This window comes from Chaetodon trifascialis, chromosome 20 (genome assembly GCF_039877785.1).
Source record: "Chaetodon trifascialis isolate fChaTrf1 chromosome 20, fChaTrf1.hap1, whole genome shotgun sequence".
Taxonomy (NCBI): domain Eukaryota; kingdom Metazoa; phylum Chordata; class Actinopteri; order Chaetodontiformes; family Chaetodontidae; genus Chaetodon; species Chaetodon trifascialis.
In genome coordinates, this window is record NC_092075.1 from 417501 (window position 1) to 435055 (window position 17555).

At 46.2% G+C, this 17555-nt stretch overlaps 3 protein-coding genes and 3 non-coding genes across 6 annotated transcripts in view; all 6 read left to right on the forward strand.

Annotated features, from left to right (window-relative positions):
- Positions 1–3281, forward strand: part of mfhas1 (multifunctional ROCO family signaling regulator 1) — a 20983-nt gene extending 17702 nt beyond the window's left edge. Inside the window, exons 2-3 of the mRNA XM_070989203.1 lie at positions 1220–1500; positions 1582–3281. Coding sequence (XP_070845304.1) covers positions 1220–1350 — 131 coding nt within the window. The 3' untranslated portion in view covers positions 1351–1500; positions 1582–3281. The remainder of the gene's footprint in view (positions 1–1219; positions 1501–1581) is intronic.
- Positions 3282–4312: 1031 nt separating this feature from the next.
- On the forward strand, positions 4313–8283 carry rpl17 (ribosomal protein L17). The gene is made up of 7 exons (XM_070988884.1): positions 4313–4363; positions 4836–4885; positions 5070–5110; positions 5865–5999; positions 6210–6308; positions 7708–7899; positions 8213–8283. The coding sequence occupies exons 2-7, from the start codon at positions 4846–4848 to the stop codon at positions 8258–8260; spliced, it is 555 nt and encodes a 184-aa protein (XP_070844985.1). The 5' UTR covers positions 4313–4363; positions 4836–4845; the 3' UTR covers positions 8261–8283.
- Positions 4929–4998, forward strand: LOC139349232 (small nucleolar RNA SNORD58). Its single transcript, XR_011603439.1, has one exon. It is a non-coding gene; the product is annotated as a small nucleolar RNA SNORD58 (small nucleolar RNA).
- Positions 6071–6137, forward strand: LOC139349231 (small nucleolar RNA SNORD58). The gene has a single exon (XR_011603438.1). It is a non-coding gene; the product is annotated as a small nucleolar RNA SNORD58 (small nucleolar RNA).
- On the forward strand, positions 8076–8143 carry LOC139349240 (small nucleolar RNA SNORD58). Its single transcript, XR_011603446.1, has one exon. It is a non-coding gene; the product is annotated as a small nucleolar RNA SNORD58 (small nucleolar RNA).
- Positions 8284–12140: 3857 nt separating the features above from the next.
- Positions 12141–14446, forward strand: nkx6.1 (NK6 homeobox 1). The gene is made up of 3 exons (XM_070989382.1): positions 12141–12699; positions 13024–13196; positions 13766–14446. Exons 1-3 carry the CDS (start codon positions 12141–12143, stop codon positions 14009–14011), a joined length of 978 nt encoding a protein of 325 aa, XP_070845483.1. The 3' UTR covers positions 14012–14446.
- The last annotated feature ends 3109 nt before the right edge of the window (positions 14447–17555 follow it).

Here is a 17555-nt window from a genome sequence, read left to right on the forward strand (position 1 = left end):
CCTGACCCTGACCCAGACCAGACCACCCTGACCCTGACCCAGACCACCCTGACCCTGACCCTGACCCAGACCCTGACCCAGACCCAGACCCAGACCCAGACCCAGACCCAGACCCAGACCCTGACCCTGTGAGGGGGGTCCAGTAAAGTGTGGCGCTGCTGTGTTTGTGTCTCCTGTTCTGGAGGACCAGGCAGTGCTGGTGGACATGTCGGTATGTCTGCAGGACGCTCTCTGTCCCGTCTGTAAGCCTTTATTTATGTCCACACTGACAGCAGGAACCCGGCGAGGACGTCCTGAGAACAGAGACGCTGCAGGAACAAAGACTGAGCCGCTGCTCTGTGGATGCTGGGCTGTGCCCTCAGCTCGGACTGCCAGGCAGTCCTTCCTCTCGTGCCTCCTGTCTGACGCTACAGTGGGACATCGTGTGCACAAAATGACATATTATTTATTTTGAATCATGTTGTTTGTGGACAGTGTGTCCTAGCGGAGGAAGGACGTTTTCCACAAAAAGTTCTGAACTAAATTTCCAAGCACGTTTTATTTTGAGTGGAAATTATTATCACACAGAGAATCTTTAGCTCCGGTAAACAAAAAGTATTTTCATTTGTTTGTTTTTATGCACATGAAAGTAAATAATAAGTGATCAGCTGAGAGTCAGTGCGACGACAAAGAGTTTGTTTTCTGTGCTCACAGTGTCTCACTGTTCGGCCGTCTGTACCCTGAAGTGCTTTGGTAGCAGAGGTCTCAGCCTGAGAGACAGAGTTCAGGGGACAGCACGTCCTGCTCAGCTGCTTGGCTCAGTACCACCAGTCTGTCATTGGTCAGGACACCAGCTATGACTCAAAATACCCCACAGAAACCGAGGACTGACCTCAGATCTGCCTTTTAAACAGAGCCACTCACAGTGTGGGCACGCTGCCACCTGGTGGATGAATGCTTCACCTTCAGTCTGAGTGATCTCAGGTGGTTTCCTGTCAGTGTTTGTCCTGATGATTCAGGAACTGCTCAGAACTCAAAACCACCAGGTTCAACCAGAATTTCAGGATTAAAATAAATAAAGTCACAGCAGAGAGTTCAGTGAGTCAAACAGGCTCCGGCTACAGGATCCGGGTCCTGTCTGCACCACAGACAGGATCCGGATCCTGCGGCTCAGAACAAAACGCTGGCGGTGGTCTCGAGCGTCCGGCTGCAGGTGACTGACTGTCGCGTTGTGTTGCAGGTGAGCTGCTGAGCCAGCCGCGGCCTGAAGGTCTGACCGAGATCATCTGTCCAAAGAACGGCTCCGAGCGGGTCAACGTGGCTCTGGTTTACCCCCCGACGCCCACCGTGGTCAGCCCCTGCCTCAAGTGACATGAGGGCCGGAGCCCGGCTCGACTCGACCCCCAGAGCCTCCGCCTCCGCCCCTGACTGCCTCCTCCACGCCTCCTCCTCCTCAGCCTGCTTCACCTCCTGCATCACCTGAGCTGAACCTGCAGCAGGAGGCACCGCAGCTCCTCATGTGTACGTATGTCCTCTGCACCGGTTTAATGGTCTAACACACTCACGGCATGCATGCCTCACTCAGCGTCCTCTTCGTTGCAGGTGGTCCCTGGTGTCCTCCAGCTCCTCGCCTGCGCTCTGAGCAGCAGCATCAGATGAGGCCTCGTCCCTTCACTCGTCTTTCCTTTGAACATGTAGCTAAACTTGACTCAAGGATGCTGTTGAGGACACTGACCAGCCTGTTTTTTAAAGTGGGCCAGATATCTGCCAGGTGTCCCCTCTGAGACCAGGACTGACGTAGGGCTGTCGCTGTGTCAGTAGCTTCGCTCGAGTTTCCTGCCTTCACTTCTTCTTCTCTTCCTCTCTGACAGTCAGAGCTTCAGGTCTCACTCTCATGTCTGAACGCTGCAGCCAGCCGCTGGTTAGCTTAGCTTAGCATAAAGACTGGAAACAGGGGGAACAGTTAGCCTGGCTCTGTCCAGAGCTGCTGCTCGGTGGAGGTTATGACTGTGGTACTGTGACATCACAACAGGTCATTTCATAACAACCACGGTGCAGCACCTGACGGAGGTCATGGAGAAGGCAGGTGAGACACCTGTCCTCTCACCCGAGGCTCTGAGGTGTGTCTTCACAGCAGTTGGACTTCATTGGTCCTCCGTGAGACAGGTTGACGCTGCAGTGGACCGTCAGGACATTTCTATGAGACTGATGAAGGTGTGTTTCGCCCCTGATGTCCCCGCATTGTCTCTGTAGTGACTTTATCAGGTAATATGGACAGTGAGGAGCCTGAAGTGTCTCTGTCTTAATACTGACTGTCAACACCGTCAATGTTTGACATGATCTTCTGCTTCCATGGTGCATTTCTTCAAAGCAGCTACAGCTGACATTTTTCTAGCATCACTGCATGAAATGAGGGTGTGAGGACAGTGCTGCACCTGCAGCTCCATCAGCTGCACCTGCAGCTCCATCAGCTGCACCTGAAGCTCCACCTGCAGCTCCATCAGCTGCACTTGAAGCTCCACCTGCAGCTCCATCAGCTGCACCTGAAGCTCCACCTGCAGCTTCACCAGCTGCACCTGAAGCTCCACCAGCTGCAACTGAAGCTCCACCTGCAGCTCCATCAGCTGCACAGAGCTTTACAGCGACGTCCAGCTCACAGTTTGTCAGCCTGCTTCTGGTTCTGGTTCTGGTTCTGCTTCTGGTTCTGGTTCTGGTTCTGGTTCTGGTTCTGGTTCTGGTTCTGGTTCTGGTTCTCTCTCGTCTTCAGGGGAAAAGCTGTAAAAAGTCTCTGTTGAGCACCAGCTGGCAGCAGACAGACGCGGAGACGAGCTGCTGGACATGCAGTCCACCGGCAGGCTGAACGCTGGTGTTCAGCAGAGACAAGCCAATCAGCTGCTACGTGACACAGCCACAGCTGTCTGTCTGAATGGACCGTGATGGACAGCAGAGACTCGTCAGAGGGATGGACAGATGTTTGACTGCGTCCTCTGACTGTTTGTAGATTAATAGAAGAGCACCAGGTCTGTGTCTCTTCTCGTGGTCTCCACTTCATTTCTGGGTGATTTTCACTATTTGAAGACAAAACGCTGAACTGTGACGGCGGAGACGTTTCTGTCTCGTGTAAATAATATCTTTATTTTTGTACGTGGACATCAGGTGGACACCAGGTGTCCCCCTCCAGCTTTGACTTTCTTTACAGCGCAGCATTGTGCATGACTCACAGGGAGAGTGTTTTCTACACGGCTGCTTTCAGTGTGTCACCGTGAAATACCAAATACCAATAAACGGCTTCAGCACCACTCAGCTGTGTCTGCGCTCACTTCACAAATCATCTCATCGATCAGCTGAAGGGTTTGATCAGCTGCTCACACTGATCAATCGCCCAGCATCAGTTACAGGCTCTTCACACACTCTGAGGTCTGAGTTGTAGTTTATTAAAGTTTCTGTCAGCAGCTGTAACGTCTCCGTTTATAAACTATTGATCATTTCACGATCGATCAATCTGCCGATTGATTCTGTCGTCATGGATGAACAGCATTGTCGATGGAAGGTCAGAAAACGCTGAACGCTGATTTTCTTTGACAGAAAAAAGAAAAGCAGAGTGTCATTAGTGTTCTTATTATTGATCGACTGATTGTTTGATCTGGAATAGCAACATAAGTGTGTCGGTGGCAGCGCCTCCACCAGCTGACCAACAACAAACTGAAAGTCTGAATCCAGTAAGAGGGCCTCCACTTCATCTGCAGGTTCATGTGTTCATGAGTTCATGTGTTCATGTGTTAAAGTTAACACGAAGCTTGAACAGTCAGATGGATTCAGACAAACGGCACCGTCACCTGATGGAGAGTCTCAGAAACAATAAACCTTCACAACGTTAACGTTTGAGTTCAGCCCGTCACCAAGCGTTCACACGTTCACCCGTTCACACGTTCACATCATCGCCACAAAGCCCCATCAAGATGAGACGAGCTGATAATCATCAATATGTTCATCAATACCACAGACACCAACACGTTGGCACCTGTTACCCGTGAACATTTCCATTTTGTTCATCTCTGCTGTACTACCAGTGTGATATTAGTACTCTGTATCACCCAATCAATCAATCAATCAATCAATGATCAATGACCAGTGATGGAAATGTACTGTAAACACATGAAAGTAACCTCTGAGTGATATAAAATGATAGTGATAAAAAGTAAATCAAATAGTTAATAAGAATCTGTTGGAACGTGAGCCGTCAAACACCGCCACCTGCCGTTCAATCGTCGTCACTGCGCTCAGGTGCCTCCTCCTCCTGTCCGCCAGGGGGCGGTAAACGTATGAGGCGCAGAAGAAGCGCAGCGCCACCCCGGCTCTTCCTCTTCCTTCCGCGGCCTCAGAGGTAGGAGACCCGTCCTGCTTGTGAAGACAAGAATCCGTCTTTAATCATAGATTAACGTTCACCATCCTGCGTTTTAAACTCCTGACTTTTGTTAATTATCATTAGACGCGTCAGATCATGGTAGATGTTTGTTCATGGAGCCCTAAATTCTGTTTTAATTGGATATTCGTGAGGATGCCGGTTTGGTGTCTTTCACGTCGGGTGTCCGCCATGTTGGCGTCGTTAAGACGATGAAACTGAATCAAAATGCTCTTTTAAAGTCTTTGTTTCTCTACGTGACTGGTGTTTCAGGCTATTTCGTGTGTTTCTTGGTGTAAATTACTGTCTTTGTTTCTCGGACGAGTCGTGGCTCCTTATAAACGCCGTAACTTAAGCTAGTTGGAGCTAATGCTAACGTAGCAAACTGCAGTCACGCGGAGCCTCAAATCCATCGATTGTAAACTGAATATTGATCGTTTTTATCATCTTTCAGATCTCTGAAAATGGTCCGCTACTCTCTCGACCCCGAGAACCCGACTAAATGTGAGTAAAATGAAGAAGTTTGGGCCTTTCAGAGTTAGCATGGTTGCTGTGATGACCGCTTAGGACACCTTTGGATTACACATGAAAATAAACCAATGAAAGATCTGAGCCACCAGGTGTGGTTCAGGTGACCTCTGAGAATCAGCTCAGGGCGGATTCTAATATGTTTATTTCTCTTTTGAAGCATGCAAGTCGAGGGGCTCCAACCTCCGGGTGCACTTCAAGGTAAGAGCCCGAAACAAACGTTCAGATGCGAAGAGACTCAAACAGAGCTGCTGCTCTGCAGTAACAACGATGATTAGATGAAGTACTTTTACTCTGAAGGACAAACTGTTGACGCCAGTTCTTAAGAGAAAATGTCCTCAGGTCATTTTCACATCGATGTCATGACAGATTTTTATGAATAAGCATCAGATCTCTCTTAAAGTGGCTGTTTTCACACTGTGAGTGTTTTGGTCCAAATGACGTGTTAAATCAGCTGCAGCACTAATTAACCAAATGATCCTGATTCATCAAACCTCAGTAGTGAATCAGCTGGATGTCTGAACACGTGTTCGTGCTCTGGTCTCAGTGTTGATGTGGATTTCACTTTAGATCATTTAACACCTGCAGATGTTAAGATGTGGAAAGACGGACGGACGTCTTCTACAAGACACTGAACTGTTGGACAAAACATTTACAAGAAGCCACCTCAGATCATGTAGTTTGTAAAGAGAAAAACTGTTAAAACGGTCAAAGTGTGTTTGATTCTTTCTTTGGTCGTAGCTTTACTTTGGAAGGTGGAGCTCTTGTCTCTGTCAGCTGACGGAGGCGATCAGTCCTGCGTTGATTTATTGATCTGTGTTCATCAAATGTCGAGTAAATGAAGTCTTTATTAATACTACGGACGACACAGTTTACCTGCTCTGAAGTCAGCCTCTCAGGTGTCTTCTGCTGGTTTTATGTTGGATTGATTGTGGACGCTTGTTTTTATCACCAGAACACCCGTGAGACAGCCCAGGCCATCAAGGGCATGCACATCCGCAAGGCAAACAAGTACCTGAGGGACGTCATCGTCAAGCACCAGTGTGTCCCATTCAGACGCTACAACGGCGGTGTCGGCAGGTGTGCCCAGGTGAGCCCCGCCTCCGTTTGACTGAAGTCTCGTGTGTGACACTGAAAGGACCTGAAGTGTCCGATCAAAAGCTGCTGTGATGACCATCTTAGGACACCTTTGGATTAAAGATGAAACCAACCTTTTAACCTGAGCACCTTCTGTGTGTAACCTGTGTGTCGTCCACCTGGACGAGAAGCTCTTGTTCTGAACAGGTGTTGTTGTTTTCAGGCCAAACAGTTCGGCTGGACTCAGGGACGCTGGCCCAAGAAGAGCGCCGAGTTCCTGCTGCACATGCTCAAGAACGCCGAGAGCAACGCAGAGCTGAAGGTACGTTAGAAAGAGCTTCACTCACCTGCTACAGCAGGCTCCACCTGGAGTCTGTCCCGGCCCCTCAGGTGAAAAGAGGATGTTTGTGCTGCTCTGATTCTCCTCACACACCTGGAGCTCAGGTTAGAGCTCTGACGGCAGGCTGTGTGGACAGTTTCTGTTCAGAGACGAGTTGAGACGTTTGTTAGAGAGGAGGGGGACGTGCAGCAAAGGAGTGAGACCTGAGCTAAGAATGCTGCACGCTCGCAGGTGAGCTACCTGGACGTCTGATCCAGGAGCTGTTTAGCAGAGCTCCTGTCAGAAGAGGAGAAGGTAAAGTCTGTTCAGAGAGCTGTTTCCTGTGGATGAGTCGTGATTGACAGGAAGTGGGCGTTCAGGGTCCCTCGTATCCACCATGAAAACAAAACGCTGAACGCGAGCGACGCTTGTTTTTACCTGTAGTCTGAACTCTGAGGTCATGGCGGCGTCTTTGGAGTGTCGACACGATAAGACTGAAGGTGGTTCGTGGCTGTAAAGACTGCAGCGTCTCCAGGGTCTGAAGTGGGTGCAGAGGTCTGGACGTCAGACTGGAGGACAAGCTGCTGTCGTCTTTGCTGTGACTGTGGATCTGCTGAGTCTGAGAGACGCTTCTGTCTGTTCTTCATCAGCTTCAGGTCAACACTGACGAAGAGTTTGACTGGTTTCTGTTTGGAAGATGAAGATTTCTGACGCTCGTCAAATGTGACGTTTAGAAACGGCCTGCGGTGGCTGAGGGTCAGTGAACACATCGCTGAGTGCTGCTGGTGGAGGTGATTGGTCCTGAAGGTGCACAGAGGTGGTCTGTTTGTAGGCTTCTACCTGCTCCACAGAACACCTGAGCTGTCATACTCCAGCAGGTAAACTGTCTCACCTGACAAACACCTGGAAGGTGACAGGCGACGTTTTCAAACAGGATTTAAAGAAACAACCTGCAGTCGATTCAGGAAGTGTTTCCTCTTCAGGATGATCGATCAGGCTGTTCTGATCAGAAATATTCAGTCGTGTTCATCAGTGTTTAACGGAAGATCGTCAGAGTCCACCATGTTCCTACAGGAGCCCAGAGGGGACAAACCAGACTCTGCAGAGACAGACCTGTCTCTGCAGTCTGCAGCGGCACCACTAGATGCCACTAAATCCTCTGCAGTCAGGGGTCAGGGGTCATGTTGAAGTCCAGCTGCTGATCTGCTGTAAACTCTAAACGTCTCAGAGGAAACGGCTTCAGTCCATCTGGAAAGTGTTCAACGGTCAGACGATCGTCTCTGAAAGCGGACGTTAAAGTCCACATTCAGCTGACGGGGCTGGACTCAGACCTGTTTGTGTAGAACTGCAGCCGCTCTGGTTCAGGTGTTCTGACCCGTGTCCCTCTCGGATGTGGTTTCAGGGTCTGGACGTGGACTCTCTGGTGATCGAGCACATCCAGGTCAACAAGGCCCCCAAGATGAGGAGGCGCACCTACCGCGCCCACGGCCGCATCAACCCCTACATGAGCTCCCCCTGCCACATCGAGATGATCCTGACCGAGAAGGAGCAGATCGTCCCCAAACCTGAGGAGGAGGTGGCCCAGAAGAAAAAGGTAAGAGGAGGACGGGGAGGAGGCGAGCGGCGGAGCGTCCGGACAGATGGACGGACGCCTGAGAGACAAGACGACGAGCAGCAGCTCTGAACGTCTTCTTCACGTCTGTCCGTCTGGACGCTCTGAGCTGCGCTCTGATGATGATGTTGATGTTGGAGTCCCCATCAGTCACGTTGCTGCGGTGATGACCACTTAGGACACCTTTGGATGAACCATGAAAACAAAACGTTGAACTCTGAGCAGCTGACCTGCGATCAGTGATGTGTTTCCTGTGAGCGTGTGACATCTAACCTTTGACCTCTGTGTTCTGCAGGTTTCACAGAAGAAGCTGAAGAAGCAGAAGCTGATGGCTCGAGAATAAACCAATAAAAATGATCGATGCGACACGCACAGAGTCTGAGGCTGTTTCTTCCCACACGACACTGAATGCAGCACGGACACATGCTCAGCCAGTACTGCAGTAACACACAGTGAAATACCTCCATCAGTGTACTCAATCAGTGTACTCACTGTGCCAGTGCACAGCACGGGCAGTACAGGGGGCCTCTGAGGGCTGCTGTGTTTTACTTTAAACTGTCAAACCTTCAAATACTTCAACAGAAAGTTTTCACAGGAGTAAAACTAGAGTTCATAATCCTACAGAAGTAAAAGTACACGTGTGTTATCGGCTGCTGGAGATGAATTATTCGTAGTATTTGTATGTATTTATATATATATTCAACAGGTCATTGGATCATTTTCCTCTTTGAGACTTAAAGAAACAGAAATCAAACGTCTGAAAACATGCTGAACGTCAGAGGTCAAAGGTCAAACACCACTTTCATCTGTCAGAAACGTGACGTCGCATGTTTCCCTCTGAGGTGCAGTACAGTGATGAGTACCAGGATGAGGAAATACTACAGTGAAGTACAGCACAGCACCTCAAACTTCTGAAGTACAGCAGCAGTAAAAGTACACGGCTACGCGCCGCAGGTGTCAGTGTTGTTCTGTGAGTGACCACCAGGGGGCGCCTGTGTCTGAACAATGGTGATGAGTTCATGTTCAATCCGAGTTTGGACTAACAGGCAGACTGAGGCAAAGTTATTAAATCACAGGTACAGAAATATTCACCACAGGAAGACAGAAAAATACAGAAATATTCACCACAGGAAGACAGAAAAATACAGAAATATATTCACAGGACGAAGACAGAAAAATACAGAAATATTCACCACAGGAAGACAGAAAAATACAGAAATATTCACCACAGGAAGAAAGAGAAATGCAGAAATATTCACAAGAAGAATACAGAAAAATACAGAAATATTCACCACAGGAAGAAAGAGAAATGCAGAAATATTCACAAGAAGAATACAGAAAAATACAGAAATATTCACAAGATGAAGACAGAAAAATACAGAAATATTCAGAACAGACAGATGTTGGCTGAAGTTTGGTGTTCAGGAAATATTCAGTTGTGAAATGTTGTGTTTTATTTTGGAAACTGGTTTCTTAGCTGCTCTGAAAATACTCAAGTGTAATAATGAGTAAAAGTACTCTATGAGTATATTTATACTGTGCTCAGTGTTTTTGCTCAATGACATGAAACATTAAAACATAGTTTATTGTGTTTGAAGTGAAGCAGGAGCTGACAGATGTGTGAGCTGTTCATCACTTCATTGAATTCATGTGTTCATAGAAGCTTGTGCAATGTTGCGTTCAGGGTCTTCAGCTCATAACTGTAAAAGCAAACACACTTTCAGGTTGAATCTTTAATTACAGAAAAGAACAAATTACAGCTGAAGCTTCATCAAATGTCTCAGTTCGAGTGTCTCCTGTCCTGTCCTGTCCTGTCCTGTCCTGTCCTGTCCTGTCCTGTCCTGTCCTGTCTCATGTCGAGTGTCGAGTGTCTCCTGTCCTGTCCTGTCCTGTCCTGTCTCATGTCGAGTGTCTCCTGTCCTGTCCTGTCCTGTCCTGTCCTGTCTCATGTCGAGTGTCGAGTGTCTCCTGTCCTGTCCTGTCCTGTCCTGTCTCATGTCGAGTGTCTCCTGTCTCCTGTCCTGTCCTGTCCTGTCTCATGTCAAGTGTCGATTGTCTCCTGTCCTGTCCTGTCCTGTCCTGTCTCATGTCGAGTGTGACGGTCCGTTTCACACTCGGTCTTTTTCAGTCGGACGACGAAGAGGCTGAAACACTGATACGTGCCGCCGGAGGTGACTTCCGGTCAGCGTGGAGGTCTGACTTCTTCTTCACGTCTTTTACTCAAAGGACAAATCAACACGTGCACACAAAAGTCCAGCTCAGTGGATAAAATACTCCTGAGGTATTTGTACTTCTATACACTGTAAGAAATATTCCATTCAGCTCTGCTGTTTGTTTGTAAAAATACAATAATATCCTAATACGTAATAATAATAATGATAATAATAATAATATTAATAATAATGATACATATCATTATTGTTATTATTCTAAACTTTATTTGTTTTGCACCTTTCATAAAGGAGTTGCTGCTCAAAGTGAGACGACCTGCATCAAGTGAGTGACTCACACAGAAAAGACAGAAAAACAGGTACAAAATTACTGTAAAATAAGATGCAGATATTTCTACTTATACATACTGCAAAAAATACTCCATACATACTGCTCTGCTGTTTATAAGACAAATAGAAATACTCCATACAGTCCGATACCTGAAGTATTTGTACTTGTATACACGGTAAAAAAATAATACAGAGTAATAGCAGAAGTATTTGTACTTGTATACACTGTAAGAAATCCTCCATCCAGCTCTGCTGCTGTTAAATTAAATACCTGCAGTATTTGACCTCGTGTCCACTGTAAAAAGTGTCTGTTGGTTGAAGACAGAGTGAGATGTGTTTCATCTTTTTTTAACAGCAGTCACTTCCTGCACCACCTGAAGCTCCAACCTGCAGGGGTGGAGGTCACCTGAGCCAGCAAACCTGCCGGCATGTTTACTGCAGGCGCTCTGTCCATCTGCGCTGCAGCTCGAGACCCGGCACACCTGGACAGGTAGGCGAGGGTCAGTCCGGACTGAAAAGGCGAACAGACGTGAATAATATGGAGGTTACCTGATACTCACCTGTTCTTCTGTGGTAATGGCAGACAAACAGGTAATTGTTCACAGCGATCACATGACCTGGATGAAGGTGAGCTGCAGGTGAGTTTCTGTCACGATTTCAGATTCAACACAAATCAGAGAGAAAAGAAATATTTTAGTCATGTCCTAAAATCAGCTGTGTTCCTCTTCTTCTGTTCAGGTAGACGAGCTAACGATGCTACTGAAAATTAGCCTGCTGACACCTGCAGCGTCACCTGACCCTCACCTTAATCTCCTGACACTAAAAATAAATATTCAGATTAATGTGGAAAAATATTAGAAAACAAGAACGAAACAGATTTTTCTAAAATAATAAAACGTAAATATTTGACGTATTTACACCCCCTGCACAGATGAAGTTTAATTTTAGTGGAGAATAAACAATTTAATAATTTTCTTTTTTAGAATTTAGAAATATTGAAGTTATTTATTTATTCAGTTTCCGGCCTTAAAGCTTTAAATATAAACCTCATTAAAGAGTCCTAATGTTAAATGTCTCCTCCTTTTCATGCTCATTTGAACTCTTTCTGTCAGCTGATCTGTGCTCTGTTAAAATTGCTGATCATCAAACATCAAAATCCACTTTTTTCTGCCGGAAAACACAAAAGTTAAGCAGCATCAAATAATTTCCTTTAATGTTATTATTAAATGTTATTTCTCTGTCGTTGGTGCCTCATCCAGCAAATCAGGGCCGAGCTGCTCAGCCAATCAGGAGGCCGTCCTAAATTCAGGGGGCCTACGTCACCGTCAGGTCACCCAATCCGGGCAGAGACACCTCCTGCGCTCCCCGTGTCCTCCTCTCAAAGTTTGGACTTGGAGCTGCTGGAAGCAGCAGATGATCATGTTTTATTATCTGTCTCAACTTCGTCCGTCCAGCAGACAAACTGTCCTCTCACCGTCCTGGTTTTAACGTGGACCTGGATCCGGCTCCGTCTGCGGGCTTCCGGCCTGTTTTCGGTGCTTTTCTTGCGGGCTGAAATTTGGGGATTTTGCCGTCGGCCCGCGCCTGAGATGGGCTTCGCCTGTGACTTCAGGGGAGATCTGGTCTTCGTGTAGTTCCAGTCTGGACTCCGTGAGGCGCGCAGGGCCCTGAAGACCCAGAGAAACCTGCTCCAGTCGTCCCGGGTCCTCCACAGAAGGGGTAATGTTAGCGGTGGGTCAGATGGACGGGTCCCGACAGAGCGCCTTCCTCCTCAGCACCCCCCCTTTAGCGGCTCTGCACAGCATGACCGAGATGAAGACCCCGCTGTACCCGGCGTACCCGCTCTCCTCCACCGGCCCCAACTCCTCTACCTCACCGGCCACCACCTCCCCCAACCCGGGCGGCATGGCCGCGTCCTCCCCGGGGATCAAGAGCTCCACGGGGCTGTCCTCGGGGCTCGGCTCCCCGCAGCAGTGCTCCTCCGCCACCCCTCACGGAATTAACGACATCCTCAGCCGGCCCACCACCTCCATCGCCGGCGCCACGGTGGCCGTGGCCGCCGCCGCCTCCTCGTCGGCGGGGATTCTGTCAGGGCTGCCCCGCTTCAGCAGCCTCAGCCCGCCGCCGCCTCCCGGACTGTACTTCAGCCCCAGCGCCGCGGCGGTGGCGGTGGCCCGGTACCCGAAGCCCCTGGCGGACCTGCCGGGCAGGACGCCGATCTTCTGGCCGGGAGTGATGCAGAGTCCGCACTGGAGGGACGCCAGGTTCGCCTGTTCGCCCCGTAAGTGCGCGCGCTGTCCGCGGCTCGAAGGGGCTGTTTGCCCCCCCCAAGCCAGAAAAAAGAATAAAGTAAAATGAGATGAAATGAAGTGTGTGTGTGTGTGTGTGTGTGTGTGTGTGTGTGTGTGTGTGTGTGTGTGTGTGTGTGTGTGTGTGTGTGTGTGTGTGTGTGAGAGAGAGAGAACACTTTCATGATGAGTGTTTTCTGCTGAAGGCCGCCTGGGCCAGGACCAGGACCAGGACCAGGACCAGGACCAGGACCAGGACCAGGACCCGGCCCTGCGCGCTCCTCTGCTCCGGTTCTCATGTGTTGCTTTGCTTTCAGATCAGAACTCGGTGCTACTGGACAAAGACGGGAAGCGGAAGCACACGCGGCCCACCTTCTCCGGACAGCAGATCTTCGCTCTGGAAAAGACTTTCGAACAGACCAAATATCTGGCGGGGCCGGAGAGAGCGCGCCTGGCGTACTCCCTGGGAATGACGGAGAGCCAGGTCAAGGTAACCCACCGAAAAACAGCATTGAAAACAAACCAAACAAATGGAATCAAACCAGAGAAATAACATGTGACACATTCTTCTTCGTCCTTTAATTAAAGTCGCTTCTGATTTTTCACACTGAAAAAAGAAAAAGATTTTTTTGAACGTTTGTTTTAATTAATGAGTGAATAATTAATTTCAGGTGAAATTGACTCAAACGTTTTCACATATTTTGGTTTCCGTATTTTGTCCTGTTTTGGACATTTTTCTGTCTTTTGGACTCTGAGGCCTTTGGACGCGTCATTACTGCTCAGCTGCTCCCTGAACGCACCACGTTTATTTCTTATTTTTTATATATTCCTTATTTCTTGCTGTTTTTTTCTTCTGTTCAAGCCGTTAATTTTATTTTATTTCATTTTATTTTTTAAATGTGAATTCGGCTGCAGAAATGAAATCTGCTTAAATTATTATTTTTCTTTCTGATCAGCTGCAGCTTGAAAAGCAGCACAGTGACGCCCGTGTGTGTGTGTGTGTGTGTGTGTGTGTGTGTGTGTGTGTGTGTGTGTGTGTGTGTGTGTGTGTGTCCGCAGGTCTGGTTCCAGAACAGAAGGACGAAGTGGAGGAAAAAGCACGCGGCGGAAATGGCCACGGCGAAGAAGAAGCAGGACTCAGAGACGGAGAGGCTGAAGGGCTCCTCGGACAACGAGGACGAGGACGACGACTACAACAAACCTCTGGACCCGAACTCCGACGACGAGAAGATCAGTCAGCTGCTGAAGAAGCACAAACCGGCCTCCGCGCTGCTGCTGCACACGTCAGAGACCGACAGCTCCTAAGTCTCCGTCCTCCTCCTCCTCCTCTTCCTCCTCCTCGTCTTTCTTTCTTTTTGGCGTGAGACGGACTCTGGAGGATGAAGATCACCTGCTTTTCCTCCACCTTTCCTCCACCTTTGGTTTTCTTGTCTTTTTGCACGCTGATGGAAGCTGCTGTCCGGAGCTCAGAGGACACTCTGTGGACACACTGGGACTCCCGTGAAGACGGTGCTTAACCTGTAAATAGAACCGTGAGTCGTATCCAATAGAAATGATCTGCTGTGAATAACTGACGTGTTTCGTACAGACGCGCTGACCTCAGATCAGCTCAAACACTCCGTTTATTTCCTTTTCTATCTCACAATCACACAAAATAACCACGACCCTCCCGCAGAGGGTCCCTGAAGGCCTCTTGACACATCAATCTGAAATTAGAAGGAGGCCCTGAACGCACCACACGCACCTGTACAGACATGAAACGTGCAGACTAATTTCACACCTTTTATTTATATGTTTGAAGTTGTGAGTCGCGCCTGCGCAGCTGTGTATCAGCAGGTGAATGTAATGCACTTTTATTTAATAAAAGCTCAAATGTCTGCTTCTTGTTTCAGTCACAAATCTGAATTAATTAATACACGGATTCATTCAGGCAGGATGGACCTGAGTCATCAGTTAATACATCAAAATATATCAAAATACTTCAAAATACATCAGAGTACATCATCAGCTTGAATCAAATACTCAGTATTCATTCTTTAACCGACGCAGCTTCAGAGAGCCTGCAGGAAGACTGATATTATTATTATTATTATTATTGTTATTATTCTTATTATTAATAATAATATTATTGTTGTTATTATTCTTGTTCTAATCATTATTATTATCATTAGTATTCTTATCATTATCATTATAGTTATTATAGTCAGTGTCATTATCATTCTTATTATTATTGATATTACTATTACGATCATAATAATAATAATAATGACAACAACAATAATAATAATAATCGATATAATTATTGTTATTATTATTTTTTTTGTTGTAATTATTAATATTTCCGCGGCCTTTCATTTCATTTCGTTTCATTTCGTTTCGTTTCGTTTCGTTTCGTTTCATCCTTCAGATAAATTCGATCTTTAAGTCCGTTTTGATCCTGATGAAAAGATTAAATCTGCTGAAGAATCAAACATTACATGATTTTATGTGAAGATTGTTGCGTCTGTCGGACAGACAGACAGACAGACAGACAGACAGACAGACAGACAGACAGACAGACAGACAGACAGACAGACAGACAGACAGACAGATCTTTGCTCTCCGCACTTTGTGATCTGCGGATCATCCGGATGATCTAGTGATCACCGGCGGATCCGGATCTCGTGTCCGGGTCGCAGCAGCCTCTGTCGGCTGCGGCGCGTCCTCCTCTCGGCGTGATGAGACACAAAGACTTTGTGTCCTTTTTGTCTTCAGATGCTCTTTGGCCTCATTAAACCAAAGCTGGAAATTAACTGAAATGGAGGGAAAATTCGAAGTAAATTCGAAAAAAATAGAAATAAATATTTCCTGTTTTTCTTTAATGTGAACAAATAAAACTCAGACACGTGAACGTCGCTGCGGCTCGTCTTCGATTGATCCCGTGAAATCAGACTGACTGATCAATCATGAAATCATTGCTGTTTCTCAGCTGGAGCCTCGTTTTCACCTTCAAACAAAACCTCAGTCAGAAGATTTGTTTTGGATTTTTGAGAGAAGAGTTCAGTGTTTTTACTCTTTATGAAATGACTGAATTCATGTTTCCCTCAAATATTTAAACCTTCAGCTTTTATTTTGAAACGGAAAACACAATCAGACAAAATAAAGTCTCAAACCGGATCTAAAATAAAAACAAATGAAACTAATTAAATTCAGTGAAATTAAATTCATTAAATGAGAGAAATCTTCAAACTGCGCGTTGATTTTCTGCCGCGTATTTCAGACACGTGACCGGATGATCCAGGTGTGTTTTCCAGGTGTGTTTGTGTTCACTGACAGTCTGAAGTTTTTCTGCTCTTCATCTCAGGACCCCTGAGGTTCATTAGTGACCTTTCAAAGGGCCCCGCTCCTCAGCTTGAAACCTAAAAACTGCTGTGAAAAACATCAAATACCTCACTGAAATTTTATTATTTTCTGTCAGAAAGTTTCAAATTTACTGAAAACAAAAACCAAAAATCAGCTTAAAAAAAAGAAAGTCGTTGTTGAACAGATCAGAAATCAATGAGCCAATTAATCATCAATCATTTTGGTCATTGATTGCTTTGACTGAGCTCCTCTGAACGTTTTCTACTGAATGAATTCTTCCACCTGAAGTCCAAACTGAGGCCTGACCTCTGACGAACGACCAATCGATTGATTGATCAATAATAAAAATGATCGTCAGCTGCAGCTCTGAAAATAATATTAACAGATTCTGGTTTTCACTGAGTGTCTTCAGTCTTCAGCAGCTGGGACGGCTTCACCTCAGGGTTGTTGGACTGAAGACAAAAAGAGACTGAAAGAGACAAAAAAGACAAAAGAGACAAAAAAGACAAAAGACATCATGTTGGACTCATCGTCAGCTCCTTTCACGCTTCCTAACAAAAAATTACTCAAAGATGGAAGAAAATATTCAAACAGTTCAACCAAAACATCGAGGAAAACATGAGAAAGTCCACGTTTCTCTGGTGGTCCTTAAACACATCACACTGCCATCAAAGCCAGGAAATCATGTGATCAATCAATAGAATCATCAATACAACACAATCAACAATGAAATCGATCAAATAGAAATAAAATCAAATTTTCTGTCTGTGATGTTTGAACAACCAGGACCCATTGATAACTGATTGATTGATAACCGATTAATTGATAAATGATTGATTGATAAGTGATTGATTGATAACTGATTAACTGATAAGTGATTGATGGATAAGTGATTGGTTAATGTGAGAGCAGATCAGAATTGTCTCCTCAGCTCATTGGAGGAGGTGACGAGTGAAGCTGTGGAGGCAGTATTTATTTGAGTATTTCCACTAGTACTACTAGTTTATACTTCTATTCCACTACGCTTCAGAGGGAAATACTGTACTTTTTACTTCACTTCATGTATTTTATAAGTAAAGTTACTTTGCAGATCAATCAGAGCAATAATACAAAATCCAGTCAGCACATAAAGTATGATGACCTCTTCACAATGAATACTTTTACTTTTGGTATTTGAAGTATATTTATTTTCATGCTAATACTTTTGTACTTGTAATAAAGCATTGTAGTACTTCTACTTCAAGTATTACAATACAAACATCAGAAATCAGTTATGAACGACTGATCGTGATCCAGGATCCACTTCAGTGGATTCATGTTCCTGTTTGAGCTGAAACATCATGAAGTTAGACGATCAATGATCAGCGATCAATAGTGATCACTTCATTGAATTTAGTTTAAAGAAAACTCTTCACTGTTCAGTTTCTGTTTTAAAGTAAATCAAACGTTCCCATCTCTTCACCACATCCTCTGTCAATAAAGTTTTATTTTGAAACAACATGAAATA

Bases quoted from the DNA above. Each gene is read 5' to 3' on its own strand.
- rpl17 (XM_070988884.1), top strand. From the start codon at position 4,846: ATGGTCCGCTACTCTCTCGACCCCGAGAACCCGACTAAAT. The intron at 5,111-5,864 runs GTAAGAGCCCGA...TTTTATCACCAG, and splicing joins ACCTCCGGGTGCACTTCAAG to AACACCCGTGAGACAGCCCA. The intron at 6,000-6,209 runs GTGAGCCCCGCC...TGTTGTTTTCAG, and splicing joins GTGTCGGCAGGTGTGCCCAG to GCCAAACAGTTCGGCTGGAC.
- nkx6.1 (XM_070989382.1), top strand. From the start codon at position 12,141: ATGTTAGCGGTGGGTCAGATGGACGGGTCCCGACAGAGCGCCTTCCTC. The intron at 12,700-13,023 runs GTAAGTGCGCGC...CTTTGCTTTCAG, and splicing joins CAGGTTCGCCTGTTCGCCCC to ATCAGAACTCGGTGCTACTG. The intron at 13,197-13,765 runs GTAACCCACCGA...GTGTGTCCGCAG, and splicing joins TGACGGAGAGCCAGGTCAAG to GTCTGGTTCCAGAACAGAAG.